The sequence below is a fragment of the Columba livia genome, chromosome 2 (genome assembly GCF_036013475.1).
Source record: "Columba livia isolate bColLiv1 breed racing homer chromosome 2, bColLiv1.pat.W.v2, whole genome shotgun sequence".
Classification (NCBI taxonomy): Eukaryota; Metazoa; Chordata; class Aves; order Columbiformes; family Columbidae; genus Columba; species Columba livia.
In genome coordinates this window covers 93099849-93119784 of record NC_088603.1, presented here as the reverse complement: position 1 = coordinate 93119784, position 19936 = coordinate 93099849, and the positions used below count along the sequence as shown (strand labels likewise).

The 19936-nt window shown below is 40.7% G+C and overlaps 1 protein-coding gene across 2 annotated transcripts in view; it reads right to left on the bottom strand.

Annotated features, from left to right (window-relative positions):
* Positions 1-2651: 2651 nt before the first annotated feature.
* The window catches only part of INO80C (INO80 complex subunit C), a 36999-nt gene continuing 19714 nt past the window's right edge, over positions 2652-19936 (bottom strand). For both annotated transcript variants that reach the window (XM_065052823.1, XM_065052822.1), the window contains 4 exons: positions 14847-14957; positions 11801-11912; positions 9999-10066; positions 2652-5015 (listed from right to left, as the gene is read on the bottom strand). In XM_065052823.1, coding sequence (XP_064908895.1) covers positions 4884-5015; positions 9999-10066; positions 11801-11912; positions 14847-14957 — 423 coding nt within the window. In that variant the 3' untranslated portion in view covers positions 2652-4883. The remainder of the gene's footprint in view (positions 5016-9998; positions 10067-11800; positions 11913-14846; positions 14958-19936) is intronic.

Here is a 19936-nt window from a genome sequence, read left to right as displayed (position 1 = left end):
GATTTTTATGTAGAAATTATCGATTTTAGGCTACAGTGTCTGAAAAAGCTGTGTTCTCTACTTAATACATGATCTCATAGGTCATAAACCATGTGCAATGACACAGGCACTACTTACCAGTAGTTAAAACAATATTTGTTAGTTGTTATTATTATAGGTCTCCCAAGAAATTACTGCTATTGCTGGTCATAGGCTGTGATTTACATTAGTGCAATCATCTGAAAAGACTGGATTTGTTGAGCTCCTAAGATAATACAAAACCAAGTCAAGCAATACTTACAGATGCCAAATGGACTTAATCAGAATGTTTTTCTTACCTGAAGATGTGTTATTTTATTATGTTCCACCTATCCACTCTCCAACAGGCAAAGCGGTTTTTAATTGGGAGGCAAAGTGGTTTTTAATTGGGGAACACATATCAAAATGAGAAAAATATGAAGGGATTTCTGTGAATTATATTAGTGGCATCATCACCTTAGTGTGACTCAAGTATTCGGTAACAATACAGATACTGTTTGATTCTTCTTGTTTAATAGAGCACTAAGTCAAGGTTTTTTTCCCAGAACCTCACATCAAGTCTATGAAAGTCTTCTTCTATCAACTGACTTGAAAAGAAAAACTATGTGCTATTTTGTCTTGAGTATGTAAACCATGTATATTGTTAGAGATTGCAAGAGACCTTAAAACCCATGGGTAATTTTTCTAGTAATAAGTTATTGTGGTAGTAATTTTGCAAGGATTACTTAGGCTTTCAGAAAAAAGACTGTAATCATGTAGGGAGTTCGAACTTTTTTCTTAACAGAGCGGACTTACAAAACCTTTTTAACCTTACACTAGTTAATTTTTGCTTTGATATTCTTCACCAGCTAAAAGTCCTGCCATTTGCTTACCTTCGCTTTCTTGTGCTTTGGTGGAGTTTGACACTTAAAGGCCTCTGTGAAAGGAGATCAAGGCACATCTCCCTGCATGTGCCTGCTTCTCCTGTCCTCCATGGAAGCCCGTTATGTATCAACTCCATAAGGATCCAGAATGCTACAATGGGACAATGCAGGTAAATAACCGGACAGTGAAATGCAGGGACTCCCAAATGAGCTGGCCCAGGGCCTCTCTGAATTTAATTTTGCTGCTTTCCAGGACAGGGGGCCAAGGTCATTTCTAGCACAGGTGCAGCAGAGGGCAGGGCTGGGGCAGGAATATTCCGCCAGTACAGACCTGCTGCACAAATAAAACAGCAGCAAATAATCAAGGCAAGAGCCCAGGCGCTCCAGCACCCTGCTCTCCCATCGCTAGCGAGGACAGGAAGGTGGAGGCCGCAGCTGCTGAGAGCTTCTCTCTTCTCATTGCCCCCAGCTCACCCCTTCCCTGGACCCTGGCTCAGACAGCCCAGTGCATCCTTGCAGCTGCAGGACTGGGGCCAAACCAGACACTTCAGCTACGGCAGTTTTGCTGCCCTGGACTCAACGCTTTGCCCAGGCCTAGAGAACAAGTAGATCCACCCGAAGCGTGGGGTGAATACAAGATACTGCAGTCTTAAAAAAAACAAACAACACCTGCAAAACCCCACAGTAAGCTGGAGGTGACCCCCATGTCCAGTGTTTGCTGGCCCAGCAGTGCATGGGCACGGGCAAACAGGAGCTTGGCCGCTGGTGAACATCCTCATTCTTTCTGAGAGATAGGACAGATGAAGCAAGGAAAACACACTTTCTGCCTGCCAAAAAGACTAAGAGTAGAGCTCTGCCAGATGGACTGTGCCTTGCGAGCTGCTGGACAAGCTCACTTCCCATTACTGTCAGTGGGATTTCTGTGGGAGCTCAGCAACTGGCATGCTGCAAGCCATTACAGGGGTAATGGAGGGGGATGACAGGGCAACATACTAATGCAAGCGCATGTGAGGTTGAAGCCATCCGTAGTCTGTATGAAATAGTGCATTCAGGTGATGCTTCACAGACAGTAATGGTTGTACTTGAACAAATTAGTCCTTAACCTGACTGCTGGCTTTCTGCTTTACAGATGTGGCAGTCCTATCAGTCAAAATGCATTCTCCCCAAGCCTGAAATGGTATTCATTGCTGTTTTGCTTTTCAAATGCCTTTCTTTTGTCCTCTTTGCGGTTTAAATTAAAGTTGTTTGTTAACACCCCATACATACTTTTAAATATAAATGTACTCCTCAATTTTTTACTTTTTCTAAAACTGGCAATAAAACTTTAAAACTAGTCCATGCCACAGACTAGCTCTTCACTCATCCTTATTTTCTCTTACATGCAGCAAGCTAGGTATTGCTCAGTTCTCTCATAGAAGGCATTGATGAGAGCAGCAGGGCCACAGGCTGTTCCCAAAAAAGAACCTAGTTGGACTGAATGACGTTGTACATGTTGGCTGCTAGATCTTTTCTGCCTTCAGCTTCCTGCTAAAACAAATTCGTTTTGATTGTTCCGCATAGTAAACTGTTGCTGATCAATGTAACGCTGCACAGTGCTGGTGGCTGACTCATCACTCTTGGCTTGACCGCTGCACAGCCTAATGAGCAAAAGCGAGGTACCGCCGACCAGGAAAAAAAGGGCCAGTGGCTACCAAAGGGTGAAATAAGGAAGGAAAGAGAATCTAGCAGCCATGGGATGGATAGAGAGCATTGAGAGAAGAGGCACGAATATTTTTTGACAAATCTAAACTGTATTTACTTTTCTGATGCTGATTTATTCAGTAAAACACGTAGGTTTTGAAAATGGAATGCACAAACACTGCATGGTGGTAGAACGTAGCTGAGAAGCAACATCTTAATATATAGCACAGGAGTGCATGGAGCACTTCTGATGGTGAAGGAGCCTGGGTTCCTAAACAGTTGTTCCCAAATAATGTTAAAAATATTTGTGGGAGAGAACAAGCTGGTGAAATACGATCTTCTGAGCTGCTGTTTGCTTATTTAAAGCACAAATGATCTTAGAGCAGTTCTATGTGTTTTCTTTTCATATCAGTGTTAAGCTTATCATATACACACATCTTCAGCACATAAAGTAAGTTTAAAATTCAGATACAAAGAGAATGTGGCTTGGATGTTTACTGGCACGAAGAGAGATACGCTGTCTTATTCTTTTTTGTTTTGTGATACAGTTGTAGCATTATCTGGTATCCAGGGCTTTGAAGGATCTATTGTAAGCATGTCAAATACTTTTTAAAATTAATTTGCTTTTGTAAATATTAGAACACAAAAAACTGAAGGAACAAGTCCCACAGACTTTTGTTAAATAGTATGTCCCATTATTTTTTTCCTGTTTTGGAGTTGAAATTAAACTAGCCTTAATAACACTCTGCATATTTATTCTTTTAATTAGAAAAAAAATCTGTTCTAATAATTACCATGTCTATAGAAATGTGCATTCAAGGTGTAGCTCAGACACCAACTAGTCACCACTGCATGCAGCTTGCACAGCCAGAGAGGGGAGAGGAGGTGCCTTGCACCAGGTCCCAATGTCCACGATGGAGCTTGGGTGGAACAGGACCACTGTTCTGTAACTAGTGTCTCACCTCCTCAGTGACCTGGGCAGTCCAGGAATAACAAGCTATGGGGCAAGTCTTCCCCGCAGCAATTTTGCACATGGGAAGAGAGCATTTCCACAGCAAGCTGTAACTCTTCTAGCAGCCTTTCTGGCTGACATCCGCCGGCTCAGAGAGCTCAGGAAGGTAAGTGCCACTGCCACGGGGCAGCTGGCAGCGTATGGGCATGAAGGCTGTGTGGTTGGAGGCCACAAATGGCTGAGCAGGAACTTGGGAGTTCTGATTGAAACTTGATAAGAGTCTAAGGCTGGGAAAAAGATGCACAAGTGGGAAGGCAACAAATCAGCAGCTTGTCATAAGAAAGAGGACAACAAGAAAGAATGTGCAGAAAACCCTCCGCCCCCTTGCCACTAAGTTTCAGGAAATCATAGTCATTCCGAAGCTGTCAGCCCGCCCCAGCAAGAGTCCAAACTCTCCATCAGTCTCCTTCCTCTAAAGGGTGACAACATTCAGTTGCTATCTGTTATTCTCCTGGTACCTCATTGTGCAAAGGTCAGTCTCCTGATGCAGGAGGTCTCATCTTGCTGAAGACCATCTGGACATAAGAACACCATCAGACAGCTTTTTTAGCGCTGTTTTAAAAAAATCTGGGAAATCAGTACTTTTTTGTACTAATATTGTACTAACTAGGAAAGGTAGAAGAATAATCAGGTTGTGAAATGAAGCACTCAAAAACTACAAAGTGTCGTGGTTAAGAGTTCCCTGGTGATTGGATCATGTTACGCATATTCATTAGGAGATTTTAAAAACAAGTCTGAGTCCAACTTTACTTATGCTGACAGTTCTTCAATGCAAATATTTGTGTGAAGCTGTTCATTTCCATAGTGCTCAGTACCATAAACAGTCCTCACAACAGCAGCACTTGCTGGGTATTTTAGCTTCATTTTACAGACGGAACAAACTTCTTCATAGCCAAGTGGCAAGCACATCTGGCAAGGCAGGTTTAGAAGTTGGGATATCTTGATACCTTTTCCTTAATTCAAATGACTGTTTTTTCTGAGCCAAAGCAGTACATAACATATACAGGGTGGGGATGAAATTCTGTCTGCACAGAAATTAATGTAACTCAGACATTAGGGTGCAGATACGTATCCTTATGGTCTAAGTTATTCTGATCACCAAACCAAATTGCCTACAAATTGGCAAACTAACAAATATCAGCATTTATCAAAATTAAATCCATATGTTCTTGAAATCCATGTATCATCAACTACTTCCAGATGTACATGTCCATGGACAGTTTTAAGGAACCTCAGCCCCAAAATCAGCTGCCATCGTGATTCTCAAAATTAGAGCTGTTCATAAGCAGTATACGTAATCTTTGGTCTCTTCAGGAAACAATACTTGTTGCTTTCCTTAGAGCCAGGTATCCTGTAACCACATCTGAAGGGAGCATCCGAATATAGGCAAATTCTTCAATAGTGCTAAATCGTAGCTTGCTCTGGGGATCTGTGTAATTTGCCTGAAAAAGAAACAATGGCAGAGATGCTATTAAAAGAACAGCTCGAAACAGAATACTAAGAAAAGTGTCTAATTACAAGACCACAAAATACTGATTTTTTTTTGCCCAGTAACAGCACTGCTGTTCTACCATGTAACTAAAAGTTTGTACCTTTTTCTTTCTCCTCATATCAGAACTTTCAAGACATTAACAGACCTCTATAAAATCACATTAGAAATGCATTAAACATAACAGAGGGCTGAAATAGTTTCATACAAAACACAGTGCAAAAGAAATTCCTCAACTCTCTAAACTCGCCCTAGCAACTCCGTGCCTTGCGCGGTCTCTCACAAGGCAGCTCTCCAAGGAGTCAGCCTGCTGCCAATAAATTACCCACAAAGAGGCTGAATTATGGGTGCTCTGATAGCTTTGGACTGATTTTCTCTTCCTCCATAGAACTTAGCTTTTAATTTACTTTAAAGCGGTTGTTACAGCAAGGGAGTCTCAGCTTACGGTTCTGTGGCTGGACTGATAAGCAATTTGAACTGAGCATCGTGCTTTGCTACAGATGCTGCTTTCAGGAGCGCAGCCTGGCCAGCTAACCCCGGGCTACGCTTGTGTCCTCTGCTATATTTGCCCCTGTGTGCCTGGGAGCGGTGCCAGGTTCCTTCCATCCTCTCCCCTTCCCTGTTGCTACAGAAACCTTGAGCAGGGCTGAGCTGGGGCGCCAGCACAAGAGGCTGGGCTGGAAGCTGGGAGGCTTCAGGGGGGCACCTCTCCACCTTCTGCCCCCAGGACACTCACCACCCCTTCAGCAGGAGATTATGGAATGCCCACCAAGATCCTGGAAGCGTCTCCTGTACCTTTCTGTACAGCGAGGGGCACTGGCAGCTGGGATTCCTTAAACAGGGGTGTCAAACCCATTTTCACCGGGGGCCACATCAGCCTGGCGGTTGCCTTCAAAGGGCCGAATGTAATTTTAGGACTGTGTAAATGTAGTAGTAGTTACTCACGTGGCCCCCCGTAAAAATGAGTTTGACACCTCTGGCTTAAGACGTTGCTGCTAAAAAAGGCCAGGGAGAGCTGAAGGATTTCCCCCACACACACTGCTGAAGTGCATAGCCCTCTACCATTTTTATGTTGGAAAGGATCTGTTGACCCTGGTAACAATCCAGTTAATTGTCTGGCCTGATAAGACGTAGCAGAAAATTAAGTGTTATTTTTAGCTTGCTTCTTTACAAATTTACAAATTACAAGTAGTCATCTAACAATTGAGCCATCAATTCATTTTCAAACAAAAGGCAAAGTTAGGAAATTAGGAGTGAATTTATACCCGGTGGTAAATTCATTGTTACAGCCAGTATAAATTTCTTTTTATTTCAAAAACAAGCTTAGCAAGTAGACTGCTTTTCAAATATGCATGACTCTGTAATAAACTAGCTAAGCCATATCTGCAGTTTGTATTGTGCACCTATCTAGGTTAAAAATACTATAGCAGTTCTTCTCCATTCTGATACTTCATATTGGGCTGCTGTGTTTGCTTACACTAATGGTAACTACCCATTTGCGCCTTGACTTCAGCCTGAAAACAAACTTCACCACTATTTCAGCAATAGCTAAAACAGATTAGAAAAGTGAAGGTGATTTTGCCAAGAAAAAACTCTGTCATGTTTAGCAACTAAGTCAAAGGCCGTAGATACATGTTCTTCAAATACCATAAGCTAGTTATCTCAATCTGTTTCTGTAGGAACAAGGCTGATCCATTTTCAGAAGAGGAAGAGAAATATAAACATTTGAAGGTTTGTTTGTTTCTGGTTTTTTGTTTGTTAGGTTTCTAATCTGCTTTACAACAAATTACTCTGTTTTACATGTTAAAATATCTAAATGCTCATCTTGCAAGTTTGGAAATAATAGTTTAATAGTTTTATTCTGCACTGTAGATGTAGTAGATAATAGCTTTTCATTTGTATGCTGCCTTACATATATAAATTGGCTGATCTGCTTAGACCATTTGTATATTTAATTTCATTTGTGTTACACACAGAAAGAGAAGAGGATCAGTAGAATTTAATTGTGGCATTTAATATAGCTGCGGGTATACTGATGACAGTGTTTTAATACACTTATCTTTTGGTTTTTTGTTTTGTTTTGTTTTTTTTTTACCTGCAAGACCATTTAATTCTTTCCTAAATGGGTAATGCTAAGGAATTTATTTTACTTTTTTTCTTTCACCCCCATGGGGAATCCAGCATTGCCATTGAAAATATATATTCTTACATAAATGCTTTCAGACTTTACACAAAAAATACAGGGACATTATTCTTATACTAGATTTCTAAAATATTCTATTACCCTACATATCTTCCTACTAGGAAATTATCTTGAAAATGTCTTTAGTGCTTCTTATGAAACATTTCTAGCTTGGCAATTTAAAGGACACGCTGTCTCAGACATCTTAACCAAAAATAAAGACTTTTTTATAAACGCGTTATTTTTATCATAGTCTGGAGAAACTTTGCAGGCCAGGTAAAATAGGAAACTTGACTCATTATGAAATTAGAGGATGGCAAATTAAGGAAAAGAAAAGAAAGAAAAAAGAAAGCGGAAAGACAAAACAAAAAGAAACAAAAGGAAACAAAAGTAGCACTGAATGGATTCATATAGAAGGGAGAGTATGTATACCAAGCCAGAATAGCTGGAGTACATAAATCCGTGATGGAGAGGAGGAGCTGGTAAGGAAGAACCAAAGAACTGAGAGGAAGACTTTTATCTCCTATGGCTAAAGTGACCCTTAGCTGGTAGGGACTCGGCCTTCACTCCCATCTATAACCTGCATCATCCTCTCGCTATAGGTGCGAGGACTGACCAGTTCTGAAATACATTCAAGGCCAGTACTGGAATGCTTTATTTGGTTCCTTGGAGGTGGGGCAGTGAAAGGGACCTGTGTCCTTGTGCCTCCTGCCCCACAGAAGCCCATCAGAGGCATTGCAGCTACTCAAATAACACCTGGTGTAAATGCTACTAATGCTTGCAAAGCAGCTCTAAAGGGAAAGGATAGGAAACAGAAGAACACCATTAAGTGACCCAGTATGGATTTTTTGCTATTTTGGTGAAATTTACTCATTATTATTTCGCATGTCCACCTATCCCCCATTCCTCCATCCACTGCACCCATAGAGATGGGTACTTATGCAAAGTTCCTTATTCAGCTGATCCCTGCTCCTTCTCTGAAAACAAGCTGCTATTATATCAAAGCAATACTCTTACAAGACATTAAGTTTGCCTGGCTGGAGGGAATTATTATCCCTGGGTTTGTGAGCAGTCTCTTCCATTTGCTGTCTGCCCACTTGTCTGCAAGGAAGATGCTGCTTTCCCGTTCCCTCTGGAACACCAAGGGTTACCAGCCTCAATCCCAGCAACCTACTCCCTTTCCAAATCGTGCTGGAAACACGCCACCCCCTAGTTGCCTTATTTAAATGTGTTACTTAAAAAAATGGAATAAAACATATGCTACCAAATCAAGAACTCAAATGTTAGGATATCAGGATTACAGCTGGTGCTATAGCTGTTCTTCAGTGCCTTGCACTGTATATCCACTATAAGATGGTCCTTAATTAAGCACTCACCCATTTTTTTTTTTCCCAACAGGGACTTTTACCTAATTCAGTGTACAGAATGCAAGGTGCTCTGTTAACCTGCATCAGCATAACAAATGTGTATATTTACAGGCATCACTATGAGGTAATATCAAATCTGTGAAGTGGGCTAGTGCCATATAGATGAGAAACAGATTAAACCGAGGGAAAGGACCCAGAAATTCTATCTAAGGCTCTTTGACTTTACAAAGTTTCCATTATTATAGCTATTTAGTGTAACCGTTACTTAACCCTTTTTATAGTCCAAAATACAACATTCCCCTTCATTTCAATTGTAATAAATGCACAGGCTTCTGCAAAATAAACCATTGGGGGCTAAAGGTGAAAAGTGAAGAGAAACACTGTTACTAACACCTGTTTTGTTTTAAGTAAAATTATTCATGTCCCATATGAACAGTGTCAGCAGCATATATAAATTTTTTGTTGGGCACAATTCAATTACTTTACTCCTGTTTTTTGCCAACTGAATCTCTGGGGAATTCAGGTGCCAAATTGTAACTACCAAGACTTCTTGGAGCATGTGCAAACCGTATCTAAGTCAAATGTGGGGTGTTGTGGTTTTTTTGTGGGTTTTTTTGTGTATGTGTTTTTTGGTTTTGTTTTGTTGTTTGTTTAATTTTATTTATTTATTTATTTATTTATTTATTTATTCTTTAACAAAACCATGTGATAGAGACCATCTGTGACATGCAGGCAATACATCTGCCAAACTGTAAGTTCCAGCTCTGAGATACGGGGCTATTTGAAACTCCCAAAAGTCCAGGCCAAGTGTCTATCTCAGGCTGATTTGTTTGAGGGAAAGTTTGGAAGCAATTATAACAGATTGAGGTTTTTTTTGTTTGGTATTTTTTTTTGTTTTGTTAACCTGGGCCAATCAATATAATTTTGCCTAATTTCATTCTTGGAAATTGCTGAGCCATCTTTTGGATACTTTCCCTAAAAGATATTATGAAATAAATCAGCCTCAAACAAACACTCAGCATGGGAAGTTTCATTCTGCGTGGTTAAAGCTTGAAAAATTACCAGCCACGGAAATTGTGGGCAACCAGGTTTCACTGTAACAATCTAAAGAATCACAAATTACAGGGACCAGTGCAAACTCTAGAACTTGGAAAGCGGTGGGACAGGAGCCACTTGGCAGGACAAGGTATTTAGTCTGTCCTGAAATCTATTAACAAGCTAAGGATTTTGTGATGTAGTGACAGTATTTGGGCTTTGGCCCTAAATCACTGGACCACTATTAAGCACAGGAACCTCAGTAAGTAGATGTTTTACAAAAGCATGCACCAGCCTTATTTCATTGTGGAAAGCGAGACGCCAATTTTGAAAAGAAAAATAAAACACTTACCGGAAGTCCTGAAATGTCCGAATATTTCTTGGCTGGCTTAAAGGAAGGAGGAGCATCAATATTAAAATCTAGAGAGAAACAAAGGGATAAATTCAGCGTGCTATATATATTTTAAAACGTAAACCCAAAATGTAAATAGGTTACCATACTTCTTTAAAATGCTCCCTTGACTTTCTGAGGTCTCTGTTAACTAGCAGCACTAAGTAAAAGAAATTCTAAGCGGAATTACCTCTGAAAACACTTGGCCTGTTAACACTGTAAACAGCAGCCTGACTCTGCTCATCTCTCTAATATGAGTTCAGTAAGCAGAACTGCCCTCCCCAAAAGGAAAAATGTGAGAGCTATTCCAAATGTGTCAGTTTCTTCCAAGTCTCGGTGAATTCCCTTACAGTCAGTTATTTGCAAAGAACACCCGTTATCATACACATGCTGCATGTTAGGACCACAAAACATTGCTCAAGATTGCAGCTCTGAAATACTGTAATCCAAAAAAGCAAAGTAATCTTTTAAATCAGTTAAATCTTTAAGCATGTACCACTTAAAGCCTAGTCAATGACCTAGAAAATTGTCTGAATGTTTAAATTAAATGATGAAAATTGCTGTTCCTTGGTGCCCTTTAGATAGCAACTCTCATTCACAAACATTTTTAAGGTATGGTTGGTAGGTTTAAGTAGTTAAATCCCCAATTTTGGATGTTTACAAAAATATCTTGTTTCTGACTCATTTCTTTCCTCCTTCCTGATCTCCCTTGCACCTCATTCAGATGCTATGATCAATTCCAATGCTCCATGCATATTAAATTTCTAACTCATCATCTCATAATTCAAAAGACACTAATGCCACAAACAGCTGGTTTTAAATACACAACTGAGTTTCTTTTCCCACCTTCTTAAAAAAAATCCTGTAAATTTACTGTTGCAAACAGAATGTAATAGAAACAGCAGCATCAGCAGATCGTCAGTTACAATACCCAGGAACACACAGTAGTCTGCATTTTTCTGTAACAGTTGCGTCTAAAACACTTCAAAAAATGGCAAGCTATTTTTGGATAAAGCACCAAGTCTGACAAAAAGTATATGCATATGCTCAATTCCGAAATGCCTCCACTTGCTTGAGGAAAATCTGAGGATCACATTCTGCCTCTAGCTATTTTGCATTCAATAGTATCCTACTTCATGAGTAGACTTGAATTATATCTAGATTAAAACCACTGCTGTAACTGTGTGTCTGTAGATGTACACCAGCTAGGACTGCTAATCAGGACTACTAATACTACAGTTCCAGCTGTGCTGAACTAAATAGGGGATGTAGGATTTAAATCTCCCAAGAATCTAGGATAAGGAGCTGGATAGGAAGCTCGGGTTGAGGTCTAAGCTACTGCAGGTACGTGGCTTAGCAGAATCTATTTGAAAATAGTCCAAATAGAGCTAATCAAGCAGCAGCCACCTGTCAGGAGACATTTGGGCTGTAGGCACAGGAGGAGGCTCATCAACAGTGAAGAAGCAACAAAAACCTGACGGGAATATGGAGTTTCTGACCTGGTTTGGATAAATACATTTCCTTTATTAAACTCTCTCCCCAAATGTATTTGAACTTTGTCACAATACTCCAAATTATTTGCTTCTCTCTGCTTTCCACTCAGGGCTAGCAAGTGTGATTGGACTAGTCTTAAATGCACTGCTGGACCCTGTTCAAGCAGGATGCTGCATGCACTGATGAAATAATGTAGGTTTGTTTTAAAGAAAGTTATTTGTGTGGATTTTATTATTTATAAATACATGCAAAGCGTCTAAGCAGCTTACAGCTAGGATCATTTAGTTGCCATGGCAATGCCCTTTCAGAAGCAAGAATCTGTTTTAGGTTCTTCCAAGTTCTGTTCTTCTTGCCAGCTGCTGCTCCACCAATGCCGGAGTGCTAGAATTAAAAATATGGTGTTTAGAGAAAAAAGAAATAAAGAATACTACTTCAGAGCGTGACTCTTCTATTTCATAGTCTTTCTGATACGTCTCATCCTGTCATGAACGATTTGTTATCCTCACTTATTTCATCAGCAGGCTAATATACTGTACACTTTAATCTTGGCTGCAAGAAAAACAAAGCTTTTTGGACTGTATCAAAGCTACTATGTTTAGGATTAACTGAAGGAAATGAAAATCTGCTTTTTACATGGAAATAGAAAATCAATGTGGTTAGGTTTAGCCTGAGATTACGGGATTCTGTATGTACTTCCCATCATATTAGAACTTATTACTATGAAGTTGTGTCTAAAATTGTGATTACACGGCTAAATTTTCTCTTTCCTTTTTATGGCATATTACAGGTGCAGCTCTAGCTCTTTTATAAATTATCCGTGACTGTAGAAAACACAACTGATCTTGCAAAATGTAATGAATATGATGAGAAGCTTTCTGGAAATTTTCTTTTTTTTTTTTTTTAAAAAAAGGCTAGAAAACAGAAGAATTGAAAAAGAACAATAAACAGAATGTTGGCTGCCAAGACAATTTTGCATTTTGAAAGGTACACTAATGGAAAGCTTGCCACAGGTACTATAACAGTAGTTTCAGTTATCAAATGTGATTGCTACAGAGTAATTTATTTATGTCCCTCCAGAGACAGAAACTGCACAACATACTGTGCTGCTTCTAAATGATCAAAGGACACAGATTCACAGCTTTACTTCAGAAAAGAAAATGTTCTTACAATTGGGGAGTTGTTGTTATTTCTGTTAATAATTACTACCTGCCACATCAGTCTCACTAAAACTCAGCAAAGCTCTGCAAACTCACTTCTGCTGTGATTGCTTTCTAAATTAGCCTGTTAAATTGCTGAGAACGATAGAAGGAAGGATTCAATTACAAAGGTTTTTTTTCTGTAGACGTAAAATATATGCAGAAAAGATGCTCATGAGCTGATGATATACTGGGTTTTGGCAATGGATATCCAATACAGAAAATATATGCAAATATTTGCTCTGAGGGCAACACCTTGGTAATCTAGAGATCATTGTAAAATAGAGACTGGTTGAATATGAGATGAAAACAGATATATTACCGTATTACTAATTCAAATTCTTTACATGACTTTTCCCCCAAATCATTGCAAAATGTTGGTTTTTTTTTTTTTTCAGTAATTTGCTTTCTCAAAAGCAACTATTGAGTTTACATTAGCGTATGCCTCCTAGGAATGGGGCTGAGTATCACCTCACATACCTACAATCAAAAGGCAACAACTGCCATATGTCAATGAAGCAAGATGATACCTGTGCACTAGTGAAGTTCAGGGAAAGCTGGAGCTACTCATTGCCCTACAAGATTGTCAGAAAGTCTTCTTCCCCTTCTCCATCACCAAAGGATAAAAAATCTGTTCAGAAAGTTTAGGAAAAGGTAATTTCTTCCTTCTCTGCTTTTAAGTTTATCCTCTGGAGTGAGCTAATGGTTCAATCTTGGGCATATTTATAAAAGATAGACATATATTTTCTTCCTTATATGGCAAATTAGGCTGGAAGGATGCAAAAAGTCATCCAGATCATTACTACCAGTTCATACTGACAAAAAGCTACCTAAAACCCAATACATTTCTTCTAAAATTAGTAACTGTATTGGGGAGGACAACACAATGTTTTTATTGTAACTGCCTATTATTTCTGCAGCAGTCACCAAGGGCCCTGTACATTCATTATAATTTCAAGCATGCAGACATTAGTATTGCCCCTTTGCAAATGGTGATGTCCCTCCAAGAACTGAAGGGTCAGCACAAGGACCCATGGCTACTTAAATCCTACATGGAAGCTACATGGAATACCCCTGGGAGCAAATGGAGCTTTTCCAATAAGCTCCATTTCTCAAAGTGAGCAGAATATGCAGCCCTTTGAATGCCCCTCTCCTGACACAAGTTGTCTGCAAAGCACACATAGAGCAACTTGCTCTATATCTAGAGATTAATTTGATAGCCCCTGCCAAAGCTGTGCTCGGTGAGCTGTGTGATGCCTGATTACTCAGGTTTTATGCTGTGGGATATTGCATCTTATGTATCTTATTCATACAGAATGAAATCTGGAATAAAATCCTACTAAGTACTGGCTTAGGACCAGCAGTCTGAGCAGTTTGGCTGGTCTAGGAAGCATTTGTACAGTGTGCCAATGAGCTGGCTCTGGCATAGCAAGATAAAAAGATATTAAAAACAAACCCAGCAGTGATAGCATTACTAGCTGTAGTCTTCCTCCACCTTCTCCCCCAATTTAAAGCTCAGAGTGTTTCGGCAGCCTTTATTTTGTCAGCTGTCAGAGCTTTCATGACTTGTGCATGCTGGCAGGTCAGGCTGTGGGGAGCACAGGTTTGCTTCTGAACCCAGCAATTACTGGAAGAACAGAACACCACAGGTTTGTTAAGAGTTTCAGGGACCGGGAGAGGAGCAAAATGCAGTTCCTAATGATTTCTAGTTCAATTGCTTTCCTGCAGCCTGCCTTGGCTAGGAACTGGGAGATGGCATTCCCACAATCACAGCGGTATTAACTGCTCCCCTCTAGCTGTGGTAGTTTGTGAGATACCAAACCAGCAAACTTCTGCACTTACCTTGATCTAGCAGGTTTTCTGACTCAGTTCCAGGATTTAATACAACAGTTCTGCCTCTGGACTGGTGCCATTTTCATGCTATAATACAGTGTGCACTTTGGACCACACCGTGCCATGCACTTGAAGTGAATTTTTCAGAAAAAACTGTCAACCTTTTATTTGGCTGTTAGAAGCTGACTTTCTTAATATTTACATTAGCAATATGGTTAAATAGAATCCTAGTTAATGTTTTATTGGGAGAGTTTAGCATTTTGAATTGTTAAAAGAACATACTTACGATGAAGTTTGGATCTTTAAATGGCAACGGCTTGACGGTTGTTTCCACTGAGCCTGTGCTGGAGTCTGTGTTCAGAAATTTGTTTTCATTCATGGCCTCTCCACCTGCACTCTGAAGAAAAAAATACAATCTTGCTGCTTGGTACTCTGAGCAAGTTGCACTGGAGACAGAGCTGCATTACCTACCTGTTGTCTTTTTAGCCTTCCTATCTGTTTCGAATCTTTAAAGATGTTGCGTGCCAGCGGTAGGGAAGCATGAAACAGAGTATTTGTCCAGCAATTTACAACTGACACATAAATGGGAGAAGGGGAGTAGAGTGGTCAAAGCCTACTGAGGAAAAACTGCATCAGGTTTATTTCAATACTAATGAACGGCACCTCTGTGAAGTGCAAGACAGCATGTGAAACCCACAACAGCAGAAATGTACATTGGATCTATGTCAGAATGTTCTGTATTAGAGCATTAACAGGAATATATAAAATTTATAAAAAGGTTTCTTTCAAGGTTCTAAAGAAAAATTGAATAATCAGTTTATTCTCCATCTTTGTTTTCAATTGTGCCTGAGTAAGGACTGAGAAAAAAAATATTTTAGGATATATATTATTTTTATACCCAAGCCTCACATAATCTACATAGGTACTAGTTGGTGTTTTCCAGGCTTTTCTTCATGGTCTATACATTTAGCAGGAAGAGCAGCTGGAGAAGATCTGTGTGTGACTGGAAAGCTAAAAAAGTTGTGTGTCAGTCTAACTAATTTCTGATCGTTCTGCATGGCTGGGTTTATGTAGTTTTTTATTTTGTGGACACCCTGTAAGTCTCCACACTACCAGAACCAGCCTATGCTACATATATAAACACCCCTTGTGAAATCCTGATCTATACTGAAGCCAGTGAGAATTTTGCCCTTTAGTTCAGCAGTTCAGTCAACAAGATTTCGCACCTTGATTCTTTTTTCTTGAAGAACAAAAAGCCTGGCCAAAAACTAAATCAATATTTACTGAATGGGTAGTTAAAATGTTTCTCTACCTTCAGACAAATAATACTTAGAACAAAAATATGTTTTCCTGTGAAAATTTGCACTGTAAAGCCTTCTGTGTTGATACAATACTCTTCTAACTAGGAGAAAAAAGGATCATTATTATTAGTGAATTATGGGAGTACCTCTAGAAACTGAGACTATACAGGAAAGGCCACGATTCAGCACAGTCTTCTCCATGTGATTACAAGGGAAGTGTTTGTATTCTTAACCACATGCATAAGTAATTACAGGATTAGGAACTATGCAAGTTGAACTCTTCTTTGGGGAAATACATTAGCTATTCAACAGTGCCTGTTTTTAACATGGCAAAGAGAGGTCTTATATATTCAAATTATGGTATAAAGAAGCATTCAAGTAAAATAGTCATGTTTCTAGAGTCTTATTAAAATAAAATATATAAATAGAAATGATCTATTCTCAAAACCACAGTCAGTCCTCTGTAAGCTCATTGTACAGGGGATACCGCTATAATAACATCAGTAGAAGCAACATTGAAGCCCATAGCTTAAACTTGATTCTTCGCTTGCTGAGGACAAAATTAAAAGGCACTGACTGTCAGAGAAACAGAAGAAATGCAGATGGATGTTTAGAAACACGTGCATTATGTGACAGTGAGCAGAGGAAAATACCTTCAGCAATCCTAAGTAAAGTCACTTTATACAATGAGTTGCTAGGTTTCAAAACATATTCTTGCACATGCATGCTTCCAGTACTTTCGATTTCAGCAGCAAACATTAAAGTTAATCTTGAGAAAGACAAGGCTTGAGAAACAAGATTATTTTTGATGCATAAATTATCTCTGATACTGATTATTATCAGTGTAAATTCTTGAAGTGGAGGTATCACCACTTACAGTTATTCTTCAGAGTGCTCTTGCCTTTTATTTGGTACCATTTGGTCAGTTTTAAATCCAACCCTATAGCTTTTTATAATTACTTCATCACCTCTGCCCCTCCAATGATCTTCTGCAAAGGAGTCTTGTTTACAAAACAGGTTTTGAGTAGTATTTCAACAATATCTCAAAACAGTATCTGGTATTTTGAGACAGAGCAAATAAAAATGGTGAAACAGTAAGGGAGAAGAAGTTTCCTTATACACGCAGTCCTTAATTTCTGCAGCTGGGTGCATTTACATATTACACTCACTGTCTCCAGTGAGTTTTTCTGTGTGGATTCAGTGCTAATCTTGCTGGCGCATTGGGAAGGAAAGTACGGAACTGTTCCTGGCAGGACAATTCCTCAATGTAAATTCTACACGTCGTTTCTTTTCCGGACCAAACCCTAAGGGATTTCAGGTATTAGTGCTGCTAAGAGCCGGGATAACTCACGTTACAGGCCAGATGTTACTTTTATTTGTGCCGGTATCCCTTGCACAGTGGCGGAGCCAGCAGATCTGGAGCAGCAGCTGCCGCTTTTCTGGGCCACATGGACACACAAACCATCCTCCAGTCCCACTGAGACATAATGCCAGCAGGAGCTTCTGGAGCTGTCACGGACAATTTGAGAGCAGTGGTTTCCTCTTCCAGGCAAAGGGTAGAGGCTGGTGTGCAGCCTGCATACCATAGTAGCATGCAATTGATACCATTATTTCAGAGGCCTGCGATATACCGGAAAGCAAATAAGACTGAGTACTATGATCCCAGTTAAATGCTGGGAATGGATATAAAGACACACTATGGAATCACAGAATGGTTGGGGTTGGAAGAGACCTCTGGAGATCGTCTAGTCCAACCCACCTGCTAAAACTGGTTCACCTAAAGCAGATCGCACAGGAATGTGTCCAAGCGGGTTTTGAATGCCTCCAGAGAAGGAGACTCCACAACCTCTCTGGGCAGCCTGTTCCAGTGCTCTGGCACCCTCACTGGGAAGAAGTTTCTCCTCATATTCAGATGGAACCTCCTGTGCTTCAGTCTGTGCCCATTGTCCCTCATCCTATCGTTTGACATCACTGAAAAGAGTCTGGTCCCTTCCTCTTGACACCCACCCCTGAGATATTTATAAACATTGATGAGATCACCTCTCAGCCTTCTCTTCTCCAGGCTGAACAGACCCAGCTCTCTCAGCCTCTCTTCATAAGAAAGGTGCTCCAGTTCCCTAATCATCTTCTGCTGGACTCTTTCCAGTAATTCCCTGTCCTTCTTAAACTTGGGAGCCCAGAACTGGACACAGTACTGCAGATGCAGCCTCACCAGAGGAGGAGGAAAACCTCTCTCGACCTGCTGGTCACACTTTTCCCAATGCACTTCAGGACACCGTTGGCCTTCTTGGCCACAAGAGCACATTGTTGACTCATGGTCAACCTGTTGTCGACCAGAACTCCCACGTCCCTCTCTGCAGCACTGCATTCCAGCAGGTCCACCCCTAATCTGCACCGGTGCTTGGGGTTATTCCTCCCCAGGTGCAGGACCTTACACTTGCCCTTGTTGAATTTCATCAGGTTCTTCTCTTGCCCAGTCCTCCAGCCTGTCCAGGTCTCGCTGAATGGCAGCACAGCCTTCTGGTGTGTCAGCCCTTCTTCCCAGTTTGAAATCATCAGCAAACCTGCTGAGGGTGCCCTCAGTCCCTTCATCCAGGTCACTGATGAACAGATTAAACAGGACTGGACCTAACACCGATCTCTGGGGAACCCCACTAACTATAGGCCTCCAACCGGACTCTGCACCATTGATCACAACACTCTGAGCTCTGTGATCCAGCCAGTACGTGATCCATCTCACCGTGCATTCATCTAGCTTGCACCTCCTGAGCTTGCCTATGAGGAGGTTGTGAGAGACAGTATTGAAAGCCTTGCTGAAGTCAAGGTAGACAACATCCACTGTTCTTCCCTCATCTACCCAGACAGTCATACCATCACAGAAGGCTATCAGATTGGTCAAACAAGATTTCCCTTTGGTGAACCCATGCTGACTACTCCTGATAACCTGCTTTTCCTCCACATGCTTGGAGATGATGTCCAGAATGAGTTGTTCCATCACATTTCCAGGGATGGAGGTGAGGCTGACTGGCCTGTAGTTTCCCAAGTTTCTTCTTGCACTTTGGAGTGCAGACTGGAGTGACACTGGCTTTCTTCCAGTCCTCCTCCTGCTCTCCACGACCTTTCAAAGCTGGTGGAGAGTGGCTTAGCAATAACATCTGCCAACTCTCTCAGCATGCATGGGTGCATCCCATTGGAGGCCATGGATTTGTGGATGTCCAGTTTGTCTAAACGATCTCTAACCTGATCCTCCTTAACCAAGAGCAAGTCCTCCTTTTGCCAGACTTTGTCTCCTGCCCCAAGGGTCTGGGATACCCGAGGGCTGGTTTTAGCAGTAAAGATGGCAGCAAAGGCGGCATTCAGTAACTCTGCCTTCTTTCTATCATCCATCAGCATGGCACCCACCCCAATCAGCAGCGGACCTACATTTTCCCTGACCTTCCTTTTGCTGCTGATGTACTTGAAGAAGCCCTTCTTGTTGTCCTTGATGTCCTTGGCCAGATTTAATTCCAAGTAGAACTTGGCCTCACTCACCGCATCCCTGCGTACTCTAACAACCACCTTATACTCCTCCCAGGAGGTCTGTCCCTTTTTCCACATTACATAAACATCCTTCTTCCACCTATAGAGGCATGGCAGTTCCCTCACTCTGCATTGCTTGTACGAAAACTCTGATTTTTAGCCATAGCAGTAGCATAATGGAAGAGAGATACTCAGCTAATATGCTTTCTTCCAGGAAGAACATTAAAGAGTGGAGTAGAAGCACTGCTTCCAGAATAATGTGCTATTGCACAGAGGAGTGAACTCCAGCAATACGGAGCTTTGAAATACTCTTTCCATGCACTCTGCAGAAGCCTCAGCTGACAGCAGTTTTAGAGCCACAAACTGAAAGTGCCTCAACAATTTACAAATCTGTCCAGCCTATGCTTTAAAATGCCAGGATTTGAAGCATAAAAAATATCATTTAATGTTTCAGGTTTGTTTTATTAATGGCGGGGGGGAGATGCCAAATTAATTTTAACCAATATGGATCTACCTTTGTACTACAAAGGCCATGTTTCCTGAAAGTGAATAATAC